Raw genomic sequence first — 22,004 nt, 5'->3', positions numbered from 1 at the left:
AAGGAGCTTGAACAAATGAGCTTCATAAGCATAATAGTTTACAAAAACACTGAAGTTTCATGGGGGGTGAATCCAATAGTCAAATCAAGCAATCAATCAATTTTTTAAGATTTTATTAATGTGTCAATTTAAATTATATTCTGTTTTCAATTAGCCTAGGCTTTGTGGAATATTTATTCTCTTAATTATGCTAACAGGTGTCTGCATTTTATTTGATTCTAAACTAAAGGAAGTCTGGGTTATCTAGTTCAAAAAAGGTGTCAGATGTTTTAAAGATTTGTGGTGTGAAAAATGAGGTTGAAAAATTGCAATGAGAATTAAACTTCAGTGAATTTATGACAGTTCATATTACTGACTTACTATAAAAGTGAACATACCACCTGATGGATTTTTTTATGCTCTTTACAAATATAATAGTTGCTTCTATTGCAAATTAAAATTTAAGCACTTTTTGAGCTCTTAAAAATGACAAATTTCTAATTAAAATATTAGTTATCAGCCATACAAATAATACTATAGTCAGAGCGCCAGATTCTGTATCTCGCTTATTTCGATTAGTACCCATGCCGGAAGGTACAAAAATGCTTAGGGTGGATCCCCTGGTAGTCGACCATGCTGAAAACAAATATCGTAGGGCGCATGTTCACCATTGGGGCGTTTCTGAGATATAGGCCAAAAACATCAAATTTGGCCTATAATGGGGCTCGACAATTCAAAATTTTTTTTACAGATAAGATTTGTCAAATCCAGCGTACTCTTATATCAATAGAAAGAAGAGACTTGGGGCTACACGAACATGATTTTTGTTTCATAAAAAAAAATTGTACACTTTTTACTGCAGTTTCAGAAAAAATTAGATTTTTGTCAACAAATTTCTAACAGAAAAGTTTAAACTCAAAATTTTTTCAAGAAAAAGTATTTTTTTTATATTAAAAAAGGAAGCACGTTTAATTCCGAACACCAGTTCCAGTTCCAAAAATTGTAGGGAGGTATATGGACTAACAACAAGTCCTTTCACCTCTTTGACTTCTTCTCCAGAATAACTAGCCACTGAAAGCGCTATTCTCCTCCAGTCTGCAAACAATGAATATATGCAATAATGAACAATAATACACTGTTATTGATTGTGGGAAGTGCGAGTACCTGAGCTACCTGACTCCCCAGCAGTTTAAGGCCACTAGGCCGGCCGGTACCAATACAGCTCTTCCTACTCATTTCCGCTCTCTTCTGCACAATCAAAAACTATGGATAAACCACGTCCTTTTAAAAATTGACTTCTTCAAGCTTTAATCTTTATTAAACAATATTTCTCTTCTTTAAGGTATCAATTGCTGCCTTAAATATCTTACGATCAATTTCCCATGGCAGGTTAGAATCCAGGATAGCTGTATAAGTATTTGGAATCTTAGCCAAGGAGCATAAACGCTTAAGAGCAACAGTCTCCTCACTCTGAGCCTGGCAATCAAATAATATATGCTGGATTGTTTCCTCTGCTGAAAAGCAGATTCGGCATAAAGGGGAATGATGTAGCTTCCAATTAAATAACAAATTATTTAGAAGTAGGGCACCTGATTTCAGCCGGTAATATAGCACTGTATTTAATCTTGTATGAAATGGAGATAACATTAATTTACTGTGATTAACTTTGGATCTTTGCCTGATAATATCTCGTGAATTGAGGTCAGAGGAAGGACTAGGAAATAACATGGAACCCTTTGCTGCTAGAGAATCAGCCATATCATTATATTTGATACCTTTATGACTAGGAACATGTTGAAAATAAACTTCAGTTTCTTTGATCTTAAGATTAAGAAGCTGTCTTCTAATATTAAATAAATCCTTGTCATTAGCAATTCTATTAATATTTTGGATCAATAGTAATGCTGATGTAGAGTCAGAGAGACAGAGTATATTTTCAGATTCCATGTTATAATTTATAAGTGCATCCAAGGCCAGGCGGATGGCACATAATTCAGCAGACAAGATAGAAGATCCCAATTGGAGAGGAGAATAGATGTTCAAATTCAGGGATGGGATACATGCTCCTGCTCCAGCTCTTTCCCTCTGGACAGATCCATCTGTATATATTTTTCTATAGTTGGGGTAAGCCTTTGAGATGTGTTCAGCCAAAATAGTCTGGATCTCGTAATTAGGAATCAAATCTTTACTAATAGAAATAAGTTCTACTTGCCAGCTTGGAGGACTCATTTCCCATGGGGGGACTCAGTAAAGGGATATGCATAAAGCGAATGTTGATTCCAGTTTGAGACCTCCAGTTGAAACTGATTCCATGATGAATGGGCATTGGGACAGGCTGACTTCTCAGCAAAGGTATGTGCATATACAGCATGCTTGGCTCCATAAGCCTGGATTTGCGAGAAATATTTTATCCTTAGACTGGATGCTCTTTCACTTAGGGACACCAATCCCGACAGTATTCTTAACTTTGACAGAGGAGTATGCTTATGCACACCCAAAGCTATTCGAATAGCAGAATTTTGTAAAGATTCAAGGATTTTGAATGAGGATGGAGGACAAGCTGAAAAAATTTGAATCCCATATTCTATATTTGAACGAATATATAATTTGTAAAAATCCAAAATAATTTTTGGGTGACATCCCCACTTACTTCCAGCAAGTCTCTTTAAAATACAAAGTCTCTGAATAATCAGAGATTTCAAAGAATTAATATATTCATACCACTGCATTTTAGAATCCATTAATAAACCAAGTAACTTCACTGAATTGCAATACGGGATCTCCCTTGAGAAAATTGTCAGTGGATTAGGAGGATCTGCAGTACCATTAGTAAATATAATGGCTTTAGTTTTACTGATTGAGATTGGGAAGCCAAATGCTAAAGAGAATCTCTGGACTGAACTTATATCCTGTTGAATAAGGCTTTGAAGAAGGCCAATATCCCTTCCCGACTTCCAAATAATCAAATCATCTGCATAAAGGCCAAATGATGCATGAGATACTTGAAATTCAGAAACATACAAGTTGAATAGAAGAGGGCTCAATATTGCACCTTGAGGAAGTCCTCTCGTAATGGGACATTGCTCACCTCTAGACTGATTTACTTGAACATAAAAATATCTATCAGTTAGAAAAGACTTTATAAAACTTATAAAAGAATACAGGAAGTCAAGATTTATTAGGATTTCCAATAATTTATTGTGGACTACGTTTCCATAGGCATTCGACCAGTCAAAAAGAACAGCCATTGTGACATGTCTTATTTTAAGAGAGTTACAAACATCAATTTCTAGCCGGGTAATGTTATCTAAAGAGCAATGTCCTTTTCTGAAACCTGTTTGTTCACTAGGAAAGAGATTGTTGACTTCAGAAAACCACTCAATTCTTGATAAGACAAGCCTTTCCAGAACTTTACTAAAGGAAGGTAATACTGATATAGGACGGTAAGACTTAAGGTCACTAGATGAATAAGAAGGTTTTAAAGCTGGAAATACCTGAGCAATCTTCCAAGCATCTGGAACTTTTGACTTGACCAAATAAGATTATAAAGACTTAAGAGGGCTGTATGAACCACCTTTGGGGACTCAAGAATCCACTTCATATAAATACCATCATAACCTGGGGAAGACTTGATGTTAAGAGAATTAAGTGCTACACAAAATTCATCTTGGGAAAAAGGTTTCATCAGAGTACCCTTGTAAGAACAGGTAAGAGGAAGATTACAAAAAGGAAGTCGGATGGTATGAAAATCTGAGCTATCATTTTTAAAAATACCAGTAAACAGATCTGTCTTTTTTTTTATCTGAGACAATTGGATATCCATCCTGAATGATATCATATCTAGGGTCATCATTAGCCTGCTTTCCAGTATTTAGTTGGCTAATGAAATTGTGAACCTTTGAAATTGGGGTTCTAAAACTGATACTTGAGCTGAAATTCAGCCATGTACTCTGTTTAGCTCTCCTGCAAAGTAGTTTCACCTTAGCACATGACTGCTTATAAGAGATTGCTGTTGACTGAGATGGGTGCTTTTGAAATTTTGGTGCATTTTACGAGCCTTTCTTTTTGCCAGAACTGCAACCCTACACTCATCATTCCACCAATTTTTGGGTCTTTTGGAGCCATTGTAAAAATGCACCCTTGTCATTGGAATTGCCAATTTAGCTGACTCCAGCAGGATTGATCTCAAATTAGACTCAATGGCATTAATATCATAATTAGGAGAAACAAAGGAAAAATCTACTTCATTTAATATCTCACGAAAAAGGGACCAATTACCTTTGGAGTTAATAGATGTAGGGACATAGGGTTTGGGAGTGTAGTATAAATCTTGAAATGATGGAAGAATTGCGCAGCGATCAGATTGAAGAGACGACACCTTCACCATTTGAACTAGATCATAATATGAAGAAGGACCTAGAAGCAAATCTATAGTTGAGAAAGAGTTAGAAGAAATATTATACCTGGTCTGAAAGTCAAACGGAGTGAAAATCAAGGTGTCTGGAAAATTGGATAATATGTACTCATATTCCTCTTCCTGCTTTGTTGCTACCCGCTGATTGTTCCCAGAGAGGACTATGGGCATTAAAATCACCAAAAATAAAGGTATTATTAACTGATAATTCTGCTTCCAAGATACTTTGGATGTCCTTACTCCCACATGGATTATAAAAGGATTTTATGGCAAGATGGTTACTATTGGCTAAGGTAATTATTATACCTACATCTATTTCATCTCTGTAGATAGTTAAGGGTTGAGGGGAGTGTTGGATTGAAACATGAACAAAGATTGCCACACCCCCTCCCTTTCTGTTAGTTGATCTATCTTTCCTGTAGCACTTGTATCCAGGCATTTTGATTTTCTTGTACTGATGAAGATTAGTCTCTTGTAGACAAATAATTCCAATTCTATTATCATTTGCACATTGGATAAGATCAGCAAGTTTATTTGAATTTAAAGAGACGCAATTCCATTGTAGGATCTGCAGCTTAGCTAACATAGGAAGAGCTGAATAGGTGACATGCATGATACTTTGAGAGAATGGATGATAATTCTGTTCCTATTTCATTGAAAATAGAATTGGAAAAGTAGTGTTCTGCAATTTCTTTTGTTATACTGGCTTTTTTATCTTTAGCCATATTTGATTGTAAGATTAAGTCCACTGATGCAACATATTTAATTAAATTAGTAATATGAGGTCCGACTCTATCTTGCATAGTGATGGCTTGAGTAGAAATATTAGGAAAAGCTGCCACTCTTTCAGACCAAGATTTAGGATTGTTGAAAGATGGACTAGCTTCAGCCACCTTGGGATGCTCCTTAGCCAACAGAGGGTAAAAAGTCTCAGTAGGAGGTATGAGTGCTTGATTTTGGTTGTTCTTGTGGACCTTTAGCCAAGGTTTTTGAGGAAGGGCTAAATTCACTTCCTTGGCCTCATTAACTCTTGGACCTGATGGTACTTTGGAGAGCTTGGCCAGCTCCATTGCAGCTATAGGGAAAGGGACATTTTCTTGAAGAGCAATCCTTAAAACTTTAGCTCGTTGAACATATTTAGGATATGAATTGCGATCTGTTGATTGATGTCTACCATCACAGTTTGTACATATAGGCACTTCAGAACATCTACTTTCTGTAGACAAGGAGTGATTACCAAGGCAATTAGGGCACCCTGGTTCAGAAGAAGAACAATACTTAGATGAGTGACCAAGCTTAAAAAATTTTGAGCATTGGAAAGGTTTTTCTTGGTATATTTTATGAGCTTTTTGCTGACCAAAAAAGGAAAACCGAGTCAAATTGGGAACTAGCAGGTAAGATAAAGAGGACACTCTTACTACTTCTTGTTCCCTTAGAATCTAGCTTGCCCATACAATGAACATCCAGAACCTCCAGCATTTCCCCCTTGTTGTTCATAAGACCATTTTTCAAGTCATCAGTTGACAGTTCTAAGGGTATGTTGTACAGCACTATTTTCTGAGAATTTTTCAGGGTTCGTTTCCACCATTCAGGTGTAACAGGGATAGTGCCAATTTTTTGTTAGCTAAGTGCTTTGCAGGCTTCATTTCTGTCTAGAGACATAACTGTTAGTGAACCATCTCTGTTCACATTCACAGTGAAGCTACATCTAAAAGCTTGGAAAAGATCCATTCTAATATTAACAATATTTTTGATAGAGAAAGATTGATCTTTTACTGTTGGAGTAAAAAGGATAATGGGTTTGTCCTTTATCTCCACAGCTGGGACTGAGTTTGAGAGTCGAATTATTTCAGGAGGACTCATAGAAGGCTTTTTTCATTTCTGTTTTCTGCCCACTGTCTGAAAATCCTCATTTGGCAGGTTATCAGTTTCAGGGATTGGGGACTCAGAGACAGTAATCATGGTTTCATTCAGGCTATCATCATTGGATATTGGAGATAGGAATATCATATAATAGGAATATCCGCTTCTGATAACCAATTAGATGATTGGTTATCAGTGGTAACACATTGAGCTAAGAAAAAAAGTTTAAATTATTGCATCTGGGGGGTCTGCAACTTTTTTAGCGAGTGTACCTGATAATAGGAATTTTGTTTAGTAACCTGCTACCTGGCGGGAAGCTGATTGATAAGCTAAGCAGAAGATGAAAACGAAAAGTGAATCAGGTAGGCCAAGATAAAAAAACAAACAAAAACATTTACTTCAGGTTGATTCAACATGTGATTCTGACGCAAATACTGATTTGCTGATGGATGATAATGAAGAATATGACACAAATTTGGAAGATAAAAAAAATTGAAAGAAATAGAAATTTTAAAAGCACTTTTGGTGTTGTAAAGTAGGCTGGCAAAAGGAGTGTAAATTTTTTTTTTGCAGAAATAAGAGCCTTAATGAAAGTAATTTACAAAATTAAATATCACAAGAAACTAGGTGATAATGACTCCTTTAGATTTATAAGGACTGATCAAAAGGCATGTTACATTGATCAATCAGATTTAGTATTGGAACTTCCAGTTCTAGTGAAAACCCATGGGACTGCCTCTCAAACAGAAGATCTGTGATTTGAAATTGATTTGTCAATATATAATCTAGAATAGTTGATACTGGCTGGAGAACAAGTAGTAAATGTGTTCCTGTTTGTTTTTGTACTTATTTATGAAAGTAGTCAAAATTACAACACAAAGTGGCCAAAGGTACATGATCTATGCTGTACCTCTGACCAGTTGATGTATATTTTTTGACCTGTGTTTACTCTAAAAAAATGCAATACATGTTCCACAGATGAAATGTGTGTTTTAAGAACAAAAGTTAGTTATGAATCTAATGTATCATTTCATAATGAAATACAGTCTCAAAGGAAAATGGTCTCGAAGTCTCAAAGGAAAATGTTCCTAAAAGCAACGTGTTTTACTTGCCTTTCCTTCATGAAGCACCAAACAACCATGCAACAGTCGAAAAATCTCTGCGAACGTTCATGGTGACAAGTAAAGCTGTTGGATGTGATGATATGGTGGTCACGCAAAATCTCTTCATTTATCAGCTAGCCAGGGAGTGAAAAGCAAATACCCAGATGACTTCAAAAACGTAATCCTATGGATGGGAGGCTTCCACCTCCTGCTCAACTATCTCAAGGCAGTTGGTAAGATAAAAGACAGCTCCAGACTCAAAGAGATTATAGTGCAGGCAAAGCTGCTGCTTCCTGGTACTTGCGAAAAGGTATTTCATGTGAAAGCTACTACCAAGCTATCAATGCCTACTACATACTGTACGAGGTCTTGCTAGCCCTCTACTGGGAGTTGTTGGAAGAGTATTACTCCGAAGCACAAGAAGACTTATCCCATCTGGACCAGCTGGGTAGTGTCATTGAGTTATTCAGGACTTCATTGGCAAATGGTGCTAATGCGCAAACTACACTTCAGGAGGCAAACGATACCTTAATTACTTTGGCTCCCATAATGAATGCCTTCAACACCCTGCAAAATGCATCGCCCAAGTTTGCTTTCTGGCGACAGTTCTTGGAAATACTTGAAATAGCAATGCAATTCATTCATGCTGAATGAGACTGTGACTGGGAGTCTCATTTGACAGTAACTGGTTGGATGTTGCCATACTTGGCGGCAGCTGACCATCCTCAGTATACAATATGTCTCATAAAGTACCTATCAGACATGCGAAGTTTACCACAAACCTTTCCTGATGTACATAAGAAGTTCATGAAAGGATACTTCACAGTGAAGAGAATGCACACCAGGTTCATGGCCACCTGGTCTGATCAGATACTGGAATGTACAGTGAACAAGGATGCGAAAACGACGGCTGGAATAATAGGAGAACAAATGGATGAGAGACAGACTGAAGCTTGGATTCTCACCTTGCCAATTTCTGCTGCCATTAGCTATGGTTTCCTGCAAGTAATCAATGTATCCACAAAGACATTGAAACATCACGAAGACATTCAGTTGACAACGACGCGATTACAACTTTTGCAAGATAGAGTTCAAGACATTTTCACTACAAGTGGCAATCAGTTCAGCAGAGTGGACTCTGACCTAGTGAATATTGTGACTTCAGAAGTTGTAGACGATGAGAAGATTGTTTCTGATATTACTTGCATAGCCACAAAAGGAAAAGAGGTGGTTAAGGACTTTCTGTGCAACAGGAAAGACAATGTGAAAAAGGTTGCACTCCAAACTTTCCCTTCAGAGAGAAAAACTCAGAAAGTGAAGGGTGTCCCTTGAACCAATCTCCTGAGCTCTGAAGCAACAGCCTTGAAGAGAATCATTACTGCTCAGTCAAGCTACAGCAAAGAAAAGGAGATTGCAGTTGCAAAGATCCTCACAAAAAAGATTCTTCTTTTCCCTCCATCCATTTTTGAACATCTTCCACAACAATCAACCAAGACCTCCTCTGGCTGGAAAATGAGGACGGGGAACAAAGCTGTGCTGTTGAACTGGCTAAGAAAAAAGGAGGACTTGCAGCTTGGCCGGCGACTTGGAAATCCAAAGAAACAACATCAGCTACAGTACACAACATTAACCTAATGTTGAAGATGAGGTCATATCAGCCTGCAAGGTTTGAAATCATCAAATCCTTTGCAGAAAGATTGCTTCTATCATTGCTGAATGATCTTCCAGTGGGTATTCCTGAAGTCCACATTGTTGCAGATTGGTACAACGGGCTGTTTGGGAAGCTCACTGACACCATAGAGTTGATCTCCTTGAAATCAGCGTGCAGACACCAACGAGAGAAAGGGAAAAACCTCCAGATTTTCACTCTTAGCACAATTGAAGAATGAATGCCTTACTTGCAAGCTCAGCATCTAAAAAGCTGGCTCCTCAAAATTTTGTATGAAACCTGGGAGCAGATGGGTGATCAGCTCCTGGACACACTCAAAATTTTTCTCTCAGGTGGGTTCAAGGAGAGATTCAAAGTGTCTCTAGTCAAGCATGGCTGCAGTCCAACTTTACCAGAAGACTGTGACTACAAGGAATGGTTGTCCTCAAGCCATGAAGAGACTGACCAACACCTTACAACACATGCCAAGCACGCTAGCCATTACACTTATAGCATTATGTGCATGCCAACAACACAGAAGTGGCAGTAGCTTGTGTTCATTTTTTTGAAGAGCTTCAAGCTGAAGGACTTAGCTAACTTTTCTTGAAGTTCCTGCCTTACATTATCCAAGTACACAAGCAGGCGGATGGAGACCACTTGTCCAAAGAGGAGCAGATTGTGTTACCGTTTATGCACTGTCTGTCAGGGTGTGACACAACAAACTTTTTCTTTGGCATCAGGAAAGCTTCTTTCTTAAACACCATGGCGTCTACAATTTTTGCCTTGAAAATGGTGTCTGTGATGGAGCAGATCCAGGATGCAGAAGGGAAGCTTTCAGTTGACATGTTTAGAGAAGTTTACAACCTATCAAAATCCCTGGTCATTGAAATGTACGGTAAACAGGCTGGATTCAATTCACTGGCCAGTGTAAGGGCTTACATTTGGTGCCAGAAACAAGATGTGAGAAGACTGCCACCTTCTGATGACACCTTCAAGCCACGCATACGAAGAGCCATTCCCTACATGGATAACCTTGTCATCAGTACAGGCTCAGCCAAGCATTCCAGATCTACTCCTCCATGGATGGAAGATGGCTGAAGGGGGAGTAGATGTGGTCGTCTCAAGCTGTAAAGAAGCATCAAGCCTGGAAGCTTACTGCAGATGCAAAAGTGGAAGATCCAGGAAAGACTGTAGCTGCTCAAAAATGAAAGGATGCTGCAGCTTATGCTCCTGCTGTGGAACGAGGAGGGCATGCAGGGAGTCCTTGCCCCATCTGAATTCTTGGAAGAAGAAAATGAGGAATATTTTTTAAGTTTATTTGATACCTTTTACTTTTAATTACAACAGGTCCCTAATCTGTTACTATTACCCAATTTTACGGGCAGGCCAAGTAAGACAACTCCAGTGTGCCAACTGAATCCATCTAAAGCAGAATTCTTTCATGTAGTAAATATCTCAGTCATATCAGTGGCAAATCAGGTCCCGAAAAGGTAATTGTAGACACCTTAGTACCCCAGAAAACATATTTGTCCATTCCAAAACAAAAAAACACATTTTTTAATCAACATTTTTTTTAGTCAGACCTATTTTTATTTTTAAGTAAAAGTTGAAAATTTTAAACAGTTAGGAAGTTTAAAGTATTCCTACCCTAGGAAGAAAAAAAATTATGTCCCTTTTCATGATACCGCTAGTGATCATTTCAGTGACACAACAAAAAAAATTGTAGACCTTTTAAAATAAAAATAGTTTATATTTTTTAGCTCACATTGTACAGAATTGAATGAACTTTCTTTCTGAATATGAAAAAAAGTTTGTTACCTTGAAGAAATTTCAAGTTTTTAGCCTTTCTTTGAGATATTTATCGAATTTTACAGCACTTATTTTGAAACTGCAGTAAATAGAAAAAAAACTCATATTCTTTTAGATCTAGATCTCTTCTTTTGATTGATATAACATTACGCCGGATTCCTCAACCCAATAACTTGCAAAAAAATCCTGAATTGTCACACTTAGTTATAGGCTAAATTTGGCCTATATCTTAAAAACGCCCCAACGGCGAACATGCGCCCTATGATATTTGTTTTCAGCATGGTCGACTACCCTAGGATCTGTCCTCAGAATTTTTATACCTTCCAACATGGGTGGGTGCACGATACAGAATCTGGTGCTCTGACTACTAGGCTATGTTTTCTCATTGCTGTTTTCTTGGTTGTTTTCAACAACATAAGGTTGGGTCAAAAAGTGCTTGAATTTGCAATAGAAGCAGTTATTATATTCATAAAGAGCATAAAATGAGCATCAAGTGGCATATTCACTTTATTGGTAATCATGTGGTAGGCTATAAATAATATAATCTTATAATATAAGAATATAATATATAAGATTATAATATATTATAATAGATAAGATATTATAATATAAGATGTGGCTTCTGACTTTCAATGTTGACAAATGCCATGTAATCCATTTTGGCAAACACAACAAGCATCATAAGTATTTACTTCAAGACAACTTCCTTTCTGCTGTTTCTGATGAAAGAGATCTTGGGGTTATTGTAGATCCCCAATTTAAGTTTAGCAGCCATGCTAAGTCTGTTTCATCTTTTGCAAATAAAACCCTTGATTTCATAAAAAGAACCATCTCCAGCTGACACCCTAGAGTTCTTATGAAGTTATATAAGGTGCCTGTATGTCCACACCTGGAGGTAAGAATGTCATTGGCAGCCCCTTTCTTCAAAAAAGATAAGAAGTTGCTTGAGGATGTCCAGCATCATGCCACTAAGATGGTTAGCAACATGAATTAATTTCCATATGAAGAAAGACTACATTGTTTGAAGCTGCCAATGCTGACATACCAATGGAAAAGGGGTGACATTATTTTAACCAAAAAAATCCTCTCTAAAAATACCCTTCCTGGTCTCTTTGCACAGCCCTTGCATTCTGGTACTAGAGGACATTCATTGAAGCTCTCCATGCAGTGTTCCACAAGTAGACATAGAAGCCAATTCTTCAGCCAAAGAATCATCAATATGTGGAACCAGCTCTCTGAAGAAACAGTTTTTGCTACTTCAACTGACATGTTCAAGTCCCACCTTGATAGGGAATGGCTCTGACAGGAGTTCCTTTACAATTGGGAAGCTGTAGAGTCTTCCACAAGAGTCTAGATCAACAACCACAATCTACACCAAATGAATTCTTTTTTTCATGGAGCATCACAAGGATGGATAATCCTTATATTGCTCCAAGCTGCAATTTAAGGTAATTTAAGGTAATAATATCAGTTATCAGAAATATAAGGTAATAAAAGGTATTAATAATATAGTATAATTAGTAAAATTCTAGTTAAGTGACTTCTTGCTATCTTGGAAAGGGGTATGGTTAGGAAAATGAAACTTTAGGGGATGGTTCTACAGACTAAAGTGTGTCTGGGGAAGGTATTTTGAAGTACCTGCCTCTACTCCTTTTCCCTCAAGAGGGCCCTGATCTTTGATGATCTCCCTTTTCTTAACCTAACCCCTTTCCAAGATAGCAAGAAGTCACTTAACTAGAATTTTACTGTATAACCATATTGGGGTAAACTTCTAGTTAATTGACTTCTTGCTATCTCAGAAAGGTTTAGGTTAGGAAAATTAAACTTTCAGAGATGGGTCTTCAGACTAAAGTATTTCCCAGGAAGGTATTTTGAAGCAACTAGGCTACCTCTACTCCTTCTCTCTCTAGAGGGCCCTAACCTTTGATGACCTTTAAAAATATGTGTGTTATAAAAGTGAAATCTTGCAAAATAGATCTTTGGCTTAATTGAAATACAACATTTTTTTTTCAGCTTCATAACTGCTCAATTCCATTTTATAAAGTTTTAAAGATATGCAAATACACTTCCTAAATTTTCCAAGATAGCCTAAACCCTTTCCAAGATAGCAAGAAGTCAATTAACTAGAATTTTACCTCATATTGATATCAATAATATGAACTGCCATAAATTTACCTAAACTTCAATACAAAGAGCAAGGGATGATGCATTTGCATATTGTCCTAAATAGAGTCTTACAGATGACTTTTTACCTTTGATTATTACAGAATAGCCAAAAAACGTCATAAGGATGACTTTTTAATAGGCTAGGGTATATATTACGGCAGTAGGCCTATGAGAAACCAAGTCATTACTCTGCAGAAAAGAAATTTTGCATCTTATCAGACATTTTTACTGTAATATATACATAAGTTTCTAATATAGGCCAAATGTGAATAAGAAATAGTTCGAATCTTTTAAGCCTACATTTAAAACATCCATTCCGACAGAAGATTGTGGTAGTTCTTCATAGAAAGATTTTGTGTTCGTGTTATAACTAGTGCTACCTAAATCAAAATGCTTAGATTAGAAGAAAATAAAACTTCCATTACTTACGTAGCTTGCTTCATGCTTGCCCTGGTATTTGTCAAAAAATTAATATTTCTGTCAAATAAAACATTGAAGAAAGAATTTCGATGACCATCTTTTCAAACTCCTTTAGACTATCGAAAATAAAATTACCTCTAGCCACTTTATAATTAGGTGACGTCGTTTTAATGATCCCCAGTAAGAGCTCATAACTTCCACCATTAACCAAATCTCATCTGAGATTTGTCATGTCATTGCAGCTAAAAATAAAATACCCCAATCCATCCCCCAAAATATGGCATAGCGGGCAAATTTATGTTCTATTTGGAGAATTAATATCCCTCCAATTTGTTACAAGTTATGGACAATTAGTTCGCATCTTGATCGAAATTCTAACATATTTAATTGGTATTGAAATAATATTCAACACCAAAACTTTCTTTAACACTTATATAGAAAAAGTAACAGTCGAAGCACTTGCGCCAGCAGTTCAATGTTGTATATCTGGATTTTCTTGCCTAGTCCTTAAATTTTTAAGAATAACATCTTCTCTTTCTTTGGGGCCTTGGCCATTATTCCATAAATAGGAGAGATCACTTTCGTAAAGCAATAGTTATTTGGAATGATTTTACAATCAGCTTTAGTAATTCGTCATACATAGCTCTAGCTAGCCTGTATTCCGGATCACACAATAACCTTAGCCAGAATTTGACCATCTGTATTAACCTCTCTGTTCTCAATAAAATAATCCCTATATTAATAATATCCTATATAATACCAATATAATAATGATATATTATTGTATGTAATGCATGATTACATAAGATCTGGTAAAATTTCAGATTAGAAAATTATTCAGATTGAGGTGCTATTACTACTACTACTATAAACAAATCACCAAAGCACCAAGCTGCCTGAGGAAAACACAGCTGTGCACGCTCCTCCTCCATCCCAATCTGTTCAAAGGCTCCCTCTTTATTCCCTCTCAGGAGGTTCCCGTTTTCTTCAAATCTTTCTTTATGGCTTCCTTCCACCCCAAATACAGACAACCTGCTTTCCGTTTAAACCCTAGACGGTTTGCCGAAAAGGACAATTTATCATCCTTCATCCGTTAAATCCTGAAAATGGGATACGGTCACCAGCCAGCCGGGTACCAAGCACAATCCGTTGCCAATTTCTCTTGAAAACATCTAGCAAATCTTCATCTGCTTTTCGAAGCGCTCATGCTTCAGAACCATACTTGACAACTGTCATCCCTGTAGCTTCCAATATTCTAAGCTAAGTTTGTACACTTATCTTTCTATTCTTCCAAACGTTTTTTCACTGCCAAGAAAACCCCTGAGCCTTGGCTATTCTACTTTTATCATCTTCAATGCTCCCACCTTCTTTACTAATAATACTACCAAGGTAAGTAAATGTGTCCACTTGATCAATTATTTCGTTGCCCAGCGTAACATTTCTATCTTCACTTATTCCTAGTCTTAGGACTTAGTCTTCTAACATCAATTTTCAAACCTATTCTAGCACCCTGAACTCGCAAAACCTCTAATAGTTCATTCATTTTGCTCACACTTTCATCTAGGATGCTTAAATCGTCAGCATAAAAAAGTCAAGGAGAGTTTTTCCTCCTCATTTGATTCCATGGTCTCTCATTGCCTTTCCTGTGGTTCTTAAAACAAAATGATTTTGGCATGTCTTTAAGAAGAAATACTGCAAATTAAAGTTACATTTTAGGAGAATATTAAGTAATGGTGTTAAATTTGTAACTTTTGGTAAAAAATAAAGAGAAGGGGATAAGTTCCATTGTATCTGGGATTTTTTTTCTTCTATCCGCTCTGTTAACAAAGCCAACGTATGAAAATGAAAGCTCAAAATCTGACCTGGAGCTTCTGTTTCTGAAGAGATGCTACTTTTATAACATTTTGCTTCTCGGAACGACTCATAGAGACATAGCAGAGAAGCTGACTTCAAATTCTTTTAGCTAATTTAGTTCCTTATTAAAACACGTGGAAATCTTTCTATAGTCCTAATTTCAATAACATGGACATCTTTATCTTAAATCCAAGTATTAGCGCTTTAAAAACCTAAAGATCTTGATCTCAAGCATAATAAAAGTTTTTAAAATGAAATTGACGTAAGATTCTAGCATGTAATATTTCTATGCAGTCGGTGTAAAATGCTCTGGTGGCTGGTAGGTTGTAGTTTACCAACCTTTGCGCTAGTGGTTCCCATTGAATAAACCAAACTAAAAATCCAAAGGACCACCTTTCACGGTTTTAGATTACCTGCCGAATTTTTCTCTTTTTTTTACTTTCAGCATTTAAATCATTTGGATGGCTTGATGAAATTTTCCTAGATCCACTTTTTAAATAAAAATTAAATTTCTTAAAATCAATACATAATTTTAATTACCACCTCCCGCCCCCTTCTATATTTGTCACAAGTATCAGCAAAGTGAAAGTCTTTAAGGATACAACACATATTCTACCCAGAAAGAAAAGACGTACAGTGATCACTTAAAACAGTATTATTTCGACTCGGTATCAATCCATGAATTTCTGTAATAAATATTTGCATATTTTGTAACTTAAATTTACAGTAGCTTTCAAGAAGAAGATAATAATAAAACTATTTTGAAGTTTAACAATAAAAAAAGGATTTTTTATTCATTTTTATTTGTTTTTGAATTATTAAGTTTTACCTGTTCCTATCTTCCTAACATGTTATGACCAATCCCAGTTTAAATAATGACTAATAAATGGATTTTGATCCTGATTAAACAAAAAAAAAGTTTTTTTTAACTGCAAGTAAGGAGCGACATCAAAAATTAAAACGAACAAAAATTATTCCGTATATGAAAGGTGTTGTCCCCTCCTCAACACCTCGCTCTTTACACTAATGTTTGACTCTTTGTCACAGCTCTACTTTTTGAAGCAATAAAAAATCTTTAGCGTAAAGAGCGAAGCTTTGAGGAGGGGACAACCCCTTTCATATACGAAATAATTTCTGTTCGTTTTAAGTTTTAATGTTGCTCCTTACTTGCAGTTAACACATGACCGTCACACATGCATTATGATTGTTGTATTTCCCCAGGGGGTCATCATTTAAAATGAATGTCAATAAGAAAATTAGGGAAGGACTCATTCAATCATTAATTCAGAGCCCCAGTGCTGTTTTATCTGCTGAAATGAACTCAAGGGCAATTTGAAATCCCTTACCGCCCCATGCTTCTCTGGCTTTCTCCTCCCCAGACTTTATATTGCATTCGATCAGAATTTTAAGACAGCAACTTTAACCAAATCAGATCAAAGATGAAAAATTTTCCCCCAGGGGTGACCTGATTAGAAGAATCCCGGGGACAAGGACCGCAAGCTGTGGAAATAGCCCACAGAAAAAAAAGAGTCAAAATAGAAACATTTTTGACAAACTAAAACAATGTCATTCATTATAAGTTGGCATCGACAGGTGATTAATTGATCAATAGTGAAAAGCAAAACAAGCAAGGCAAATTCTTTTCATTTATTACATAAAAAAACTAATTTTTCTAACTGAATGTAAGGAGCGACATTAAAACTTAAAACGAACAGAAATTACTCCGTATATGAAATGGGTTGTCCCCTCCGCAATCCCTCGCTCTTTATGCTAAAGCTTTTAATTGTTTTAAAAAGCAGAATTGTGGTAAAGAGTCAAAATATATTCTATTGGAGCTGGCAATGTCATTTCAACAGTTATTGATGTTCTATGAATTTATTAGTTGTTCTCAGCTCACCGCCAGTTACATGTTGACCAATAAAAGCCGATATCTGTATATATAGATTTCCTGTATTTTAACGCAACACTTCCATACAGAATAGAAAAATCAAAATGGGGAAGAAAATGTTGTTTCAAGCTTTCATCAGTTCAAATTTTAAAAACTTAGCCTCAAATACAGAAATGAGTCTAAAAAACGACTTCCAAAAGGGTCTTACAATTGTCTTAGCTTGGGTATAAGCTTATGTTTCAGCGCATGTCACCAAACGGGGGGTTAATTGCACAATGAAAGCTGGTCTATGTCACATAAACGAAGAAATGAGAAAACAACTTAAAAAAAGATGATTTTTGTCTCCTAATGTACTAGAAGTAAAAAATGTTTTACTTTTTTGTTTACTCCTAATGTACTAGAAGTAAAAAATGTTTTTTTCCCTGCTACCTTGAAAAATTCAAATTTTAAGGCTGCAAATGAAAGCATGAGCAGTAATCGAACAGTTCCTGGTAACAGGCCGTAAGTGAGGAGCGACTCGTTTCGACAGTAGCCTAACTGAAGAACTAAAGAACGGAATATTGAAAACAATAGATGCATCAAAAGAATCGGAGTTTTATAGTTATTCCAAATACATAAAATTCATTGAATTTAAGGTTACCACTCAAATGATACGAGTCTCAGAAAATTTGATTGATTATTGAAAAAGGGGGAAACACCCCCTAAAGTCATTCAACCTTAACGAAAATCACACCATGAGATTCAAAACATGAGGGAATCTTACATAAAGGTCCCAAGCTCCTATTTAAAAAATATGAAATTTTATGTGTTTTCAAGAAGAAAGATAACAAAAACATATTTATTTTTGTTTTCTTCCCAGGGGTGACCGTATTGAACCAATGGTCTTAGAAGATCAAAAGAGGACTCACTCGAACGGAAAATAAAAGTTCTAGCGTCCTTTTTAAGTGACCAAAAAGATTGGAGAGCAACTCTCCCCATACGTCTTTTCCCCAATGATAGTCAATCAAAATTTTGAGATAACTATTTGGTTCACCGTATTTGAAAGGTGCAAGAACTATGCCTTTGGGTATGGCATAAACCTCCACGGTCCCTGTGGAAAAGGCTGTAAGCTACGCAATTTTCCATATATTCACATATAGTGTTCGTTATTGGAAAATTTTCAGATTTTTTGGGGGGATTTTTCGCAGCGGAGTGGATTTTTATGGGGAGCATATTTTATGGGGGAATTTCCCAGGGAAAGCTTTTCCTGGCATGATTTTAAAAATGGTTAGAAATTAAGCAAAAAAACGTTTTTTTCAACTAAAAGTAGGAAGCAACATTAAAAGTAATACAAACGGAAATTATTCCGTATATGAGGAGAGCTGTCCCTTCTTCGAACATCAAATTTGGCTTTTTATGGCTGAAATTCTTTGGTTAAAATTTGATTTTCATCACAATTTTATTAAGAATAACTGCGCAAACACAACGGCCGTTGAATTTAAATCAGAATTATTTTTAAAGAACTTGAAGACTTTCGTGTAAGGAGCAAGAGTCAAGGAAGGGGTAGCCTTCTTCGCCTTAAGTTTTGATTTTAATCCTTAATTTCAATTGTTGCTTTTATTGTGTGTTTGTCACTGTTTTTCTCTCCGTGCCTGTGTGTCTGAGCGACTCAATTGCTTGTCTCTCTCTCTCTGTGCCTATGTGTCTGGGCGGCTGATCGCTTGTCCCCATGTCTGTTTTTGTCTGTTTGCGTGCATGAATCTGTCTGTTTGTATGTGTTTTTGTCTCTCTCATTCTAAGGCTGTGTGTCTGAGCAGATGTTTGCTTATCCTCGCGTCTGTCTTTGTGTGTTTGTGGGTCTGATTCTGTGTGTTTGTATGTGTTTTTGTCTCTATCTCTCTCTTTCTTTGTGCCTATTTGCCTGATCGGGTGTTTGCTTGTCCCCGTGTATGTCATTGTGTGTTTGTGTGTCCGAATCTGTGTGTTTGTATGTGTTTGGCTATCTCTCTCTGTACATATGTGTCTGAGTGGCTTTTTACTGGTCTCTCTGTCTGTCCTTGTGTGTTTGTGTGCCTAACTTTGTATGTTTGTAGGTGATTGTTTGTCTTTGTCTCTGTGCATGTGTGCCTGAATACCTGTTTGCCTGTCTCTCTCATTGTACCTGTGTGTCTTAGCGGATTTTTGCTTGTCCTTGTGTCTATCTTTGTATGTTTGTGGGTCTGACTGTGTGTTTGTAAGTGTTTTCGTCGCTCTCTCTCTGTGCCTGAGCAACTGTTTGCTTCTTTCTTTCTTTCTTTCTCTCTCTCTCTCTATCTCTCTCTCTCTATCTATCTCTCTCTCTCTCTCTCTGTGCCTGTGTGTCTGTGCGGGTGTTGGCTTATCCCCGTGTCTGTCTTTGTGTGTCTGCATCTGTGTTTCTGTATGAGTTTTTGTATCTATCTCTCTCTCTCTCTCTCTGTGCCTGTGTGTCTGAGCGGGAGTGTCCTTCTTTCTCTTTGTGTGCCTGACTCTGTGTGTTTGTATGTGTTTTCGTCTCTCTCTCTCTCTCTCTCTCTCTCTCTCTCTCTCTCTCTCTCCTCTCTCTCTCTCTCTCTCTCTCTCTCTCTCTCTCTGTGCCTGTCTGTCTGAGAAGATGTTTGCTTGTCCCGTGTCTGTCTTTGTGTGTCTAGCTCTGTGTGCTTGTAGATGGTTTTGTCTCTTTCGCTCTGTGCCTGTGCGTTTGAGCGGCTGTTTGCTTGTCTCCGTGTCAGTCTTTGATGTGTTTGTGGGCCTGAATCTGTACGTTTGTATGTATTTTTGCCCCTCTCACTGTCTATGCCTATGTGTCTGAGCGGGTGTTTCCTTGTTTCTCTTTGTGTATTTTTGTGTTTGCCCCTTTGTGTTTGTATGTGTTTTTGTCCCTCTCTCTCTTTCTGCGACTGTATGTCTAAGCGGTCTCTCTGTGCCTATGTGACTGAATGGGTGTTAGCTTGTCTCTGTGTATGTCTTTGTCTGTTTGTATGTATGAATCTGTGTGTTTTCGTCTCTCTTTCTCTGCGTCTATGTGCCTTATCCGGTGTTTACTTTTCCCCGTGTCTGGCGTAGTGGGTTTGTGCGTCTGAATCTGTGTGTTTGTATGGGTTTGTGTCTCTCTTTCCCTCTATGCCTGTGTGTCCGATCGGATGTTTGCTTGTCTCTCTGTCTGTCTTTATGTGTCTGACTCTGTTTGTGTGTGTAGGTGATTGCTTCTCTCTCTCTCTCTCTCTCTCTCTCTCTCTCTCTCTCTCTCTCTCTCTCTCTCTCTCTCTCTCTCTCTCTCTCTCTCTCTCTCTCTCTCTCTCTCTGTGCCGGTGTGTCTGACTGCCTGTTTGCTTGTCTCTCTCACTGTACCTGTGCGTCCGAGTGGATGTTTGATTGTCCCCGTGTCTGTCTTTGTGTGCTTGTGTGTCTGACTCTGTGTGTTTGTAGGTGTTTTTGCATATCTCTCTCTCTTTGCCTGTGTTTCTGAGCAGTTGTTTGCTTGTCTCTCTCTCAAATCTGATTCAAAGAAGCGTATCTTCATCCAGCTTTGTGCAAAACAGATTACAAAACATTTTCAACGACACACTTGATTCAAAGAAACGTATCTTCATTGAGCTTTGCATAAAACAGAGTAAAAAACATTTTGAACCAATATATTTGATTCAAAGAAGCGTATCTTCATCGAGCTTTGTGCAAAACAGAGTGCAGCACATTTTAAGCCACAAATTTGATTCAAAGAAGTGTATCTTCATCGAGCTTTGGACAAAACAGAGTACACATATTTGATTTGCTCAAAGCTCGCATACCACACATTTGATTCAAAGAGGCTTATCTTCATCAAACATTGTGCAAAACAAATGTGTGCAAACCATACATTTGATTCAAAGAAGCGTATCTTCATCGAGCCTTTGGCAAAACAGAGTACTAGTCATTTTGAAAGTGCACATTCAAATATAATATCACAAGATGATTTTTTAAACAAATAGCAAAAGAAATTAACTTGTGATATTTTTGAAAAACAAAATGAAAAGGGTATACATATGTTACTTGTGCTTTTTGTTTTAGAAAAAACACATTTGTAATGACATTTTTTTACTTAGTTGCTTTTTTATTTTTTTTTTTTTGGGGGGGGGGAATCTGGGGGAGCGGTAATGGGCCCCTTGGAGGTTGAACATGGATGACCATAAGTCCCCTCTAAAAGGAGTGTTGATATAAGCACTCATTCCCCACTCATTCCCATGAACATGATAATACAAGCGGTTATACCATGCCTGTATTAAAGACATTGTCATGTAAAGTTCAATACTATATCATAAATATTATTAGTCCAATTTGAAATCAAATGAAACGGTTTACTTTCTTTTGTTAATCATGTTCAGACAGGTATTTAAAAATGAGATACCGGATGGATTATGCTAATGATGTATCTATATTATAGCATGGTCACCTAAGTAGGTCAATGACCCAAATATAGGCAATCTTGCAATCGAGTCCAAATATGGATGTCCCCCCTGAACCTATAATTAGACCACTACTAATGAGCTATATAATAATTTTTCATCTTCAGATTATTGGGGAGGGGAAACCCCCCTCCCCCTGTCCCCCATCAAAACGATACCCCTTCATGTAGTGACTTATACTGTGATAATACATACATATATATATATATATATATATATATATATATATATATATATATATATATAAATTTATACTGATGAAAATATCTAGTTATTCAAATTGGTTTAAAACTTCAAAATGGCACAAAAAAGGAGAAACGAGAAAAAAAGACTGCTTAGAAACATTATAAACATGTTTGGTTTATGAAAAAACAGGCTAAACAAAACCTGAACACCCTAATCTATGAAAAATTTAAGAATA

The 22,004-nt window shown here is 36.9% G+C and overlaps 1 protein-coding gene across 2 annotated transcripts in view; it reads right to left on the bottom strand.

The window, feature by feature from the left end:
- Positions 1-13,347, bottom strand: part of LOC136027324 (uncharacterized) — a 51,187-nt gene extending 37,840 nt beyond the window's left edge. For both annotated transcript variants that reach the window (XM_065704451.1, XM_065704452.1), the window contains exon 1: positions 13,283-13,347. In XM_065704451.1, the coding sequence (XP_065560523.1) occupies positions 13,283-13,297 (15 nt within the window). In that variant the 5' untranslated portion in view covers positions 13,298-13,347. The remainder of the gene's footprint in view (positions 1-13,282) is intronic.
- Positions 13,348-22,004: the final 8,657 nt, after the last annotated feature.

The sequence above is a fragment of the Artemia franciscana genome, chromosome 5 (genome assembly GCF_032884065.1).
Source record: "Artemia franciscana chromosome 5, ASM3288406v1, whole genome shotgun sequence".
Lineage (NCBI taxonomy): Eukaryota > Metazoa > Arthropoda > Branchiopoda > Anostraca > Artemiidae > Artemia > Artemia franciscana.
Note: the sequence above shows the minus strand (reverse complement) of the source record. Positions and strands in the feature narration are given on the sequence as shown.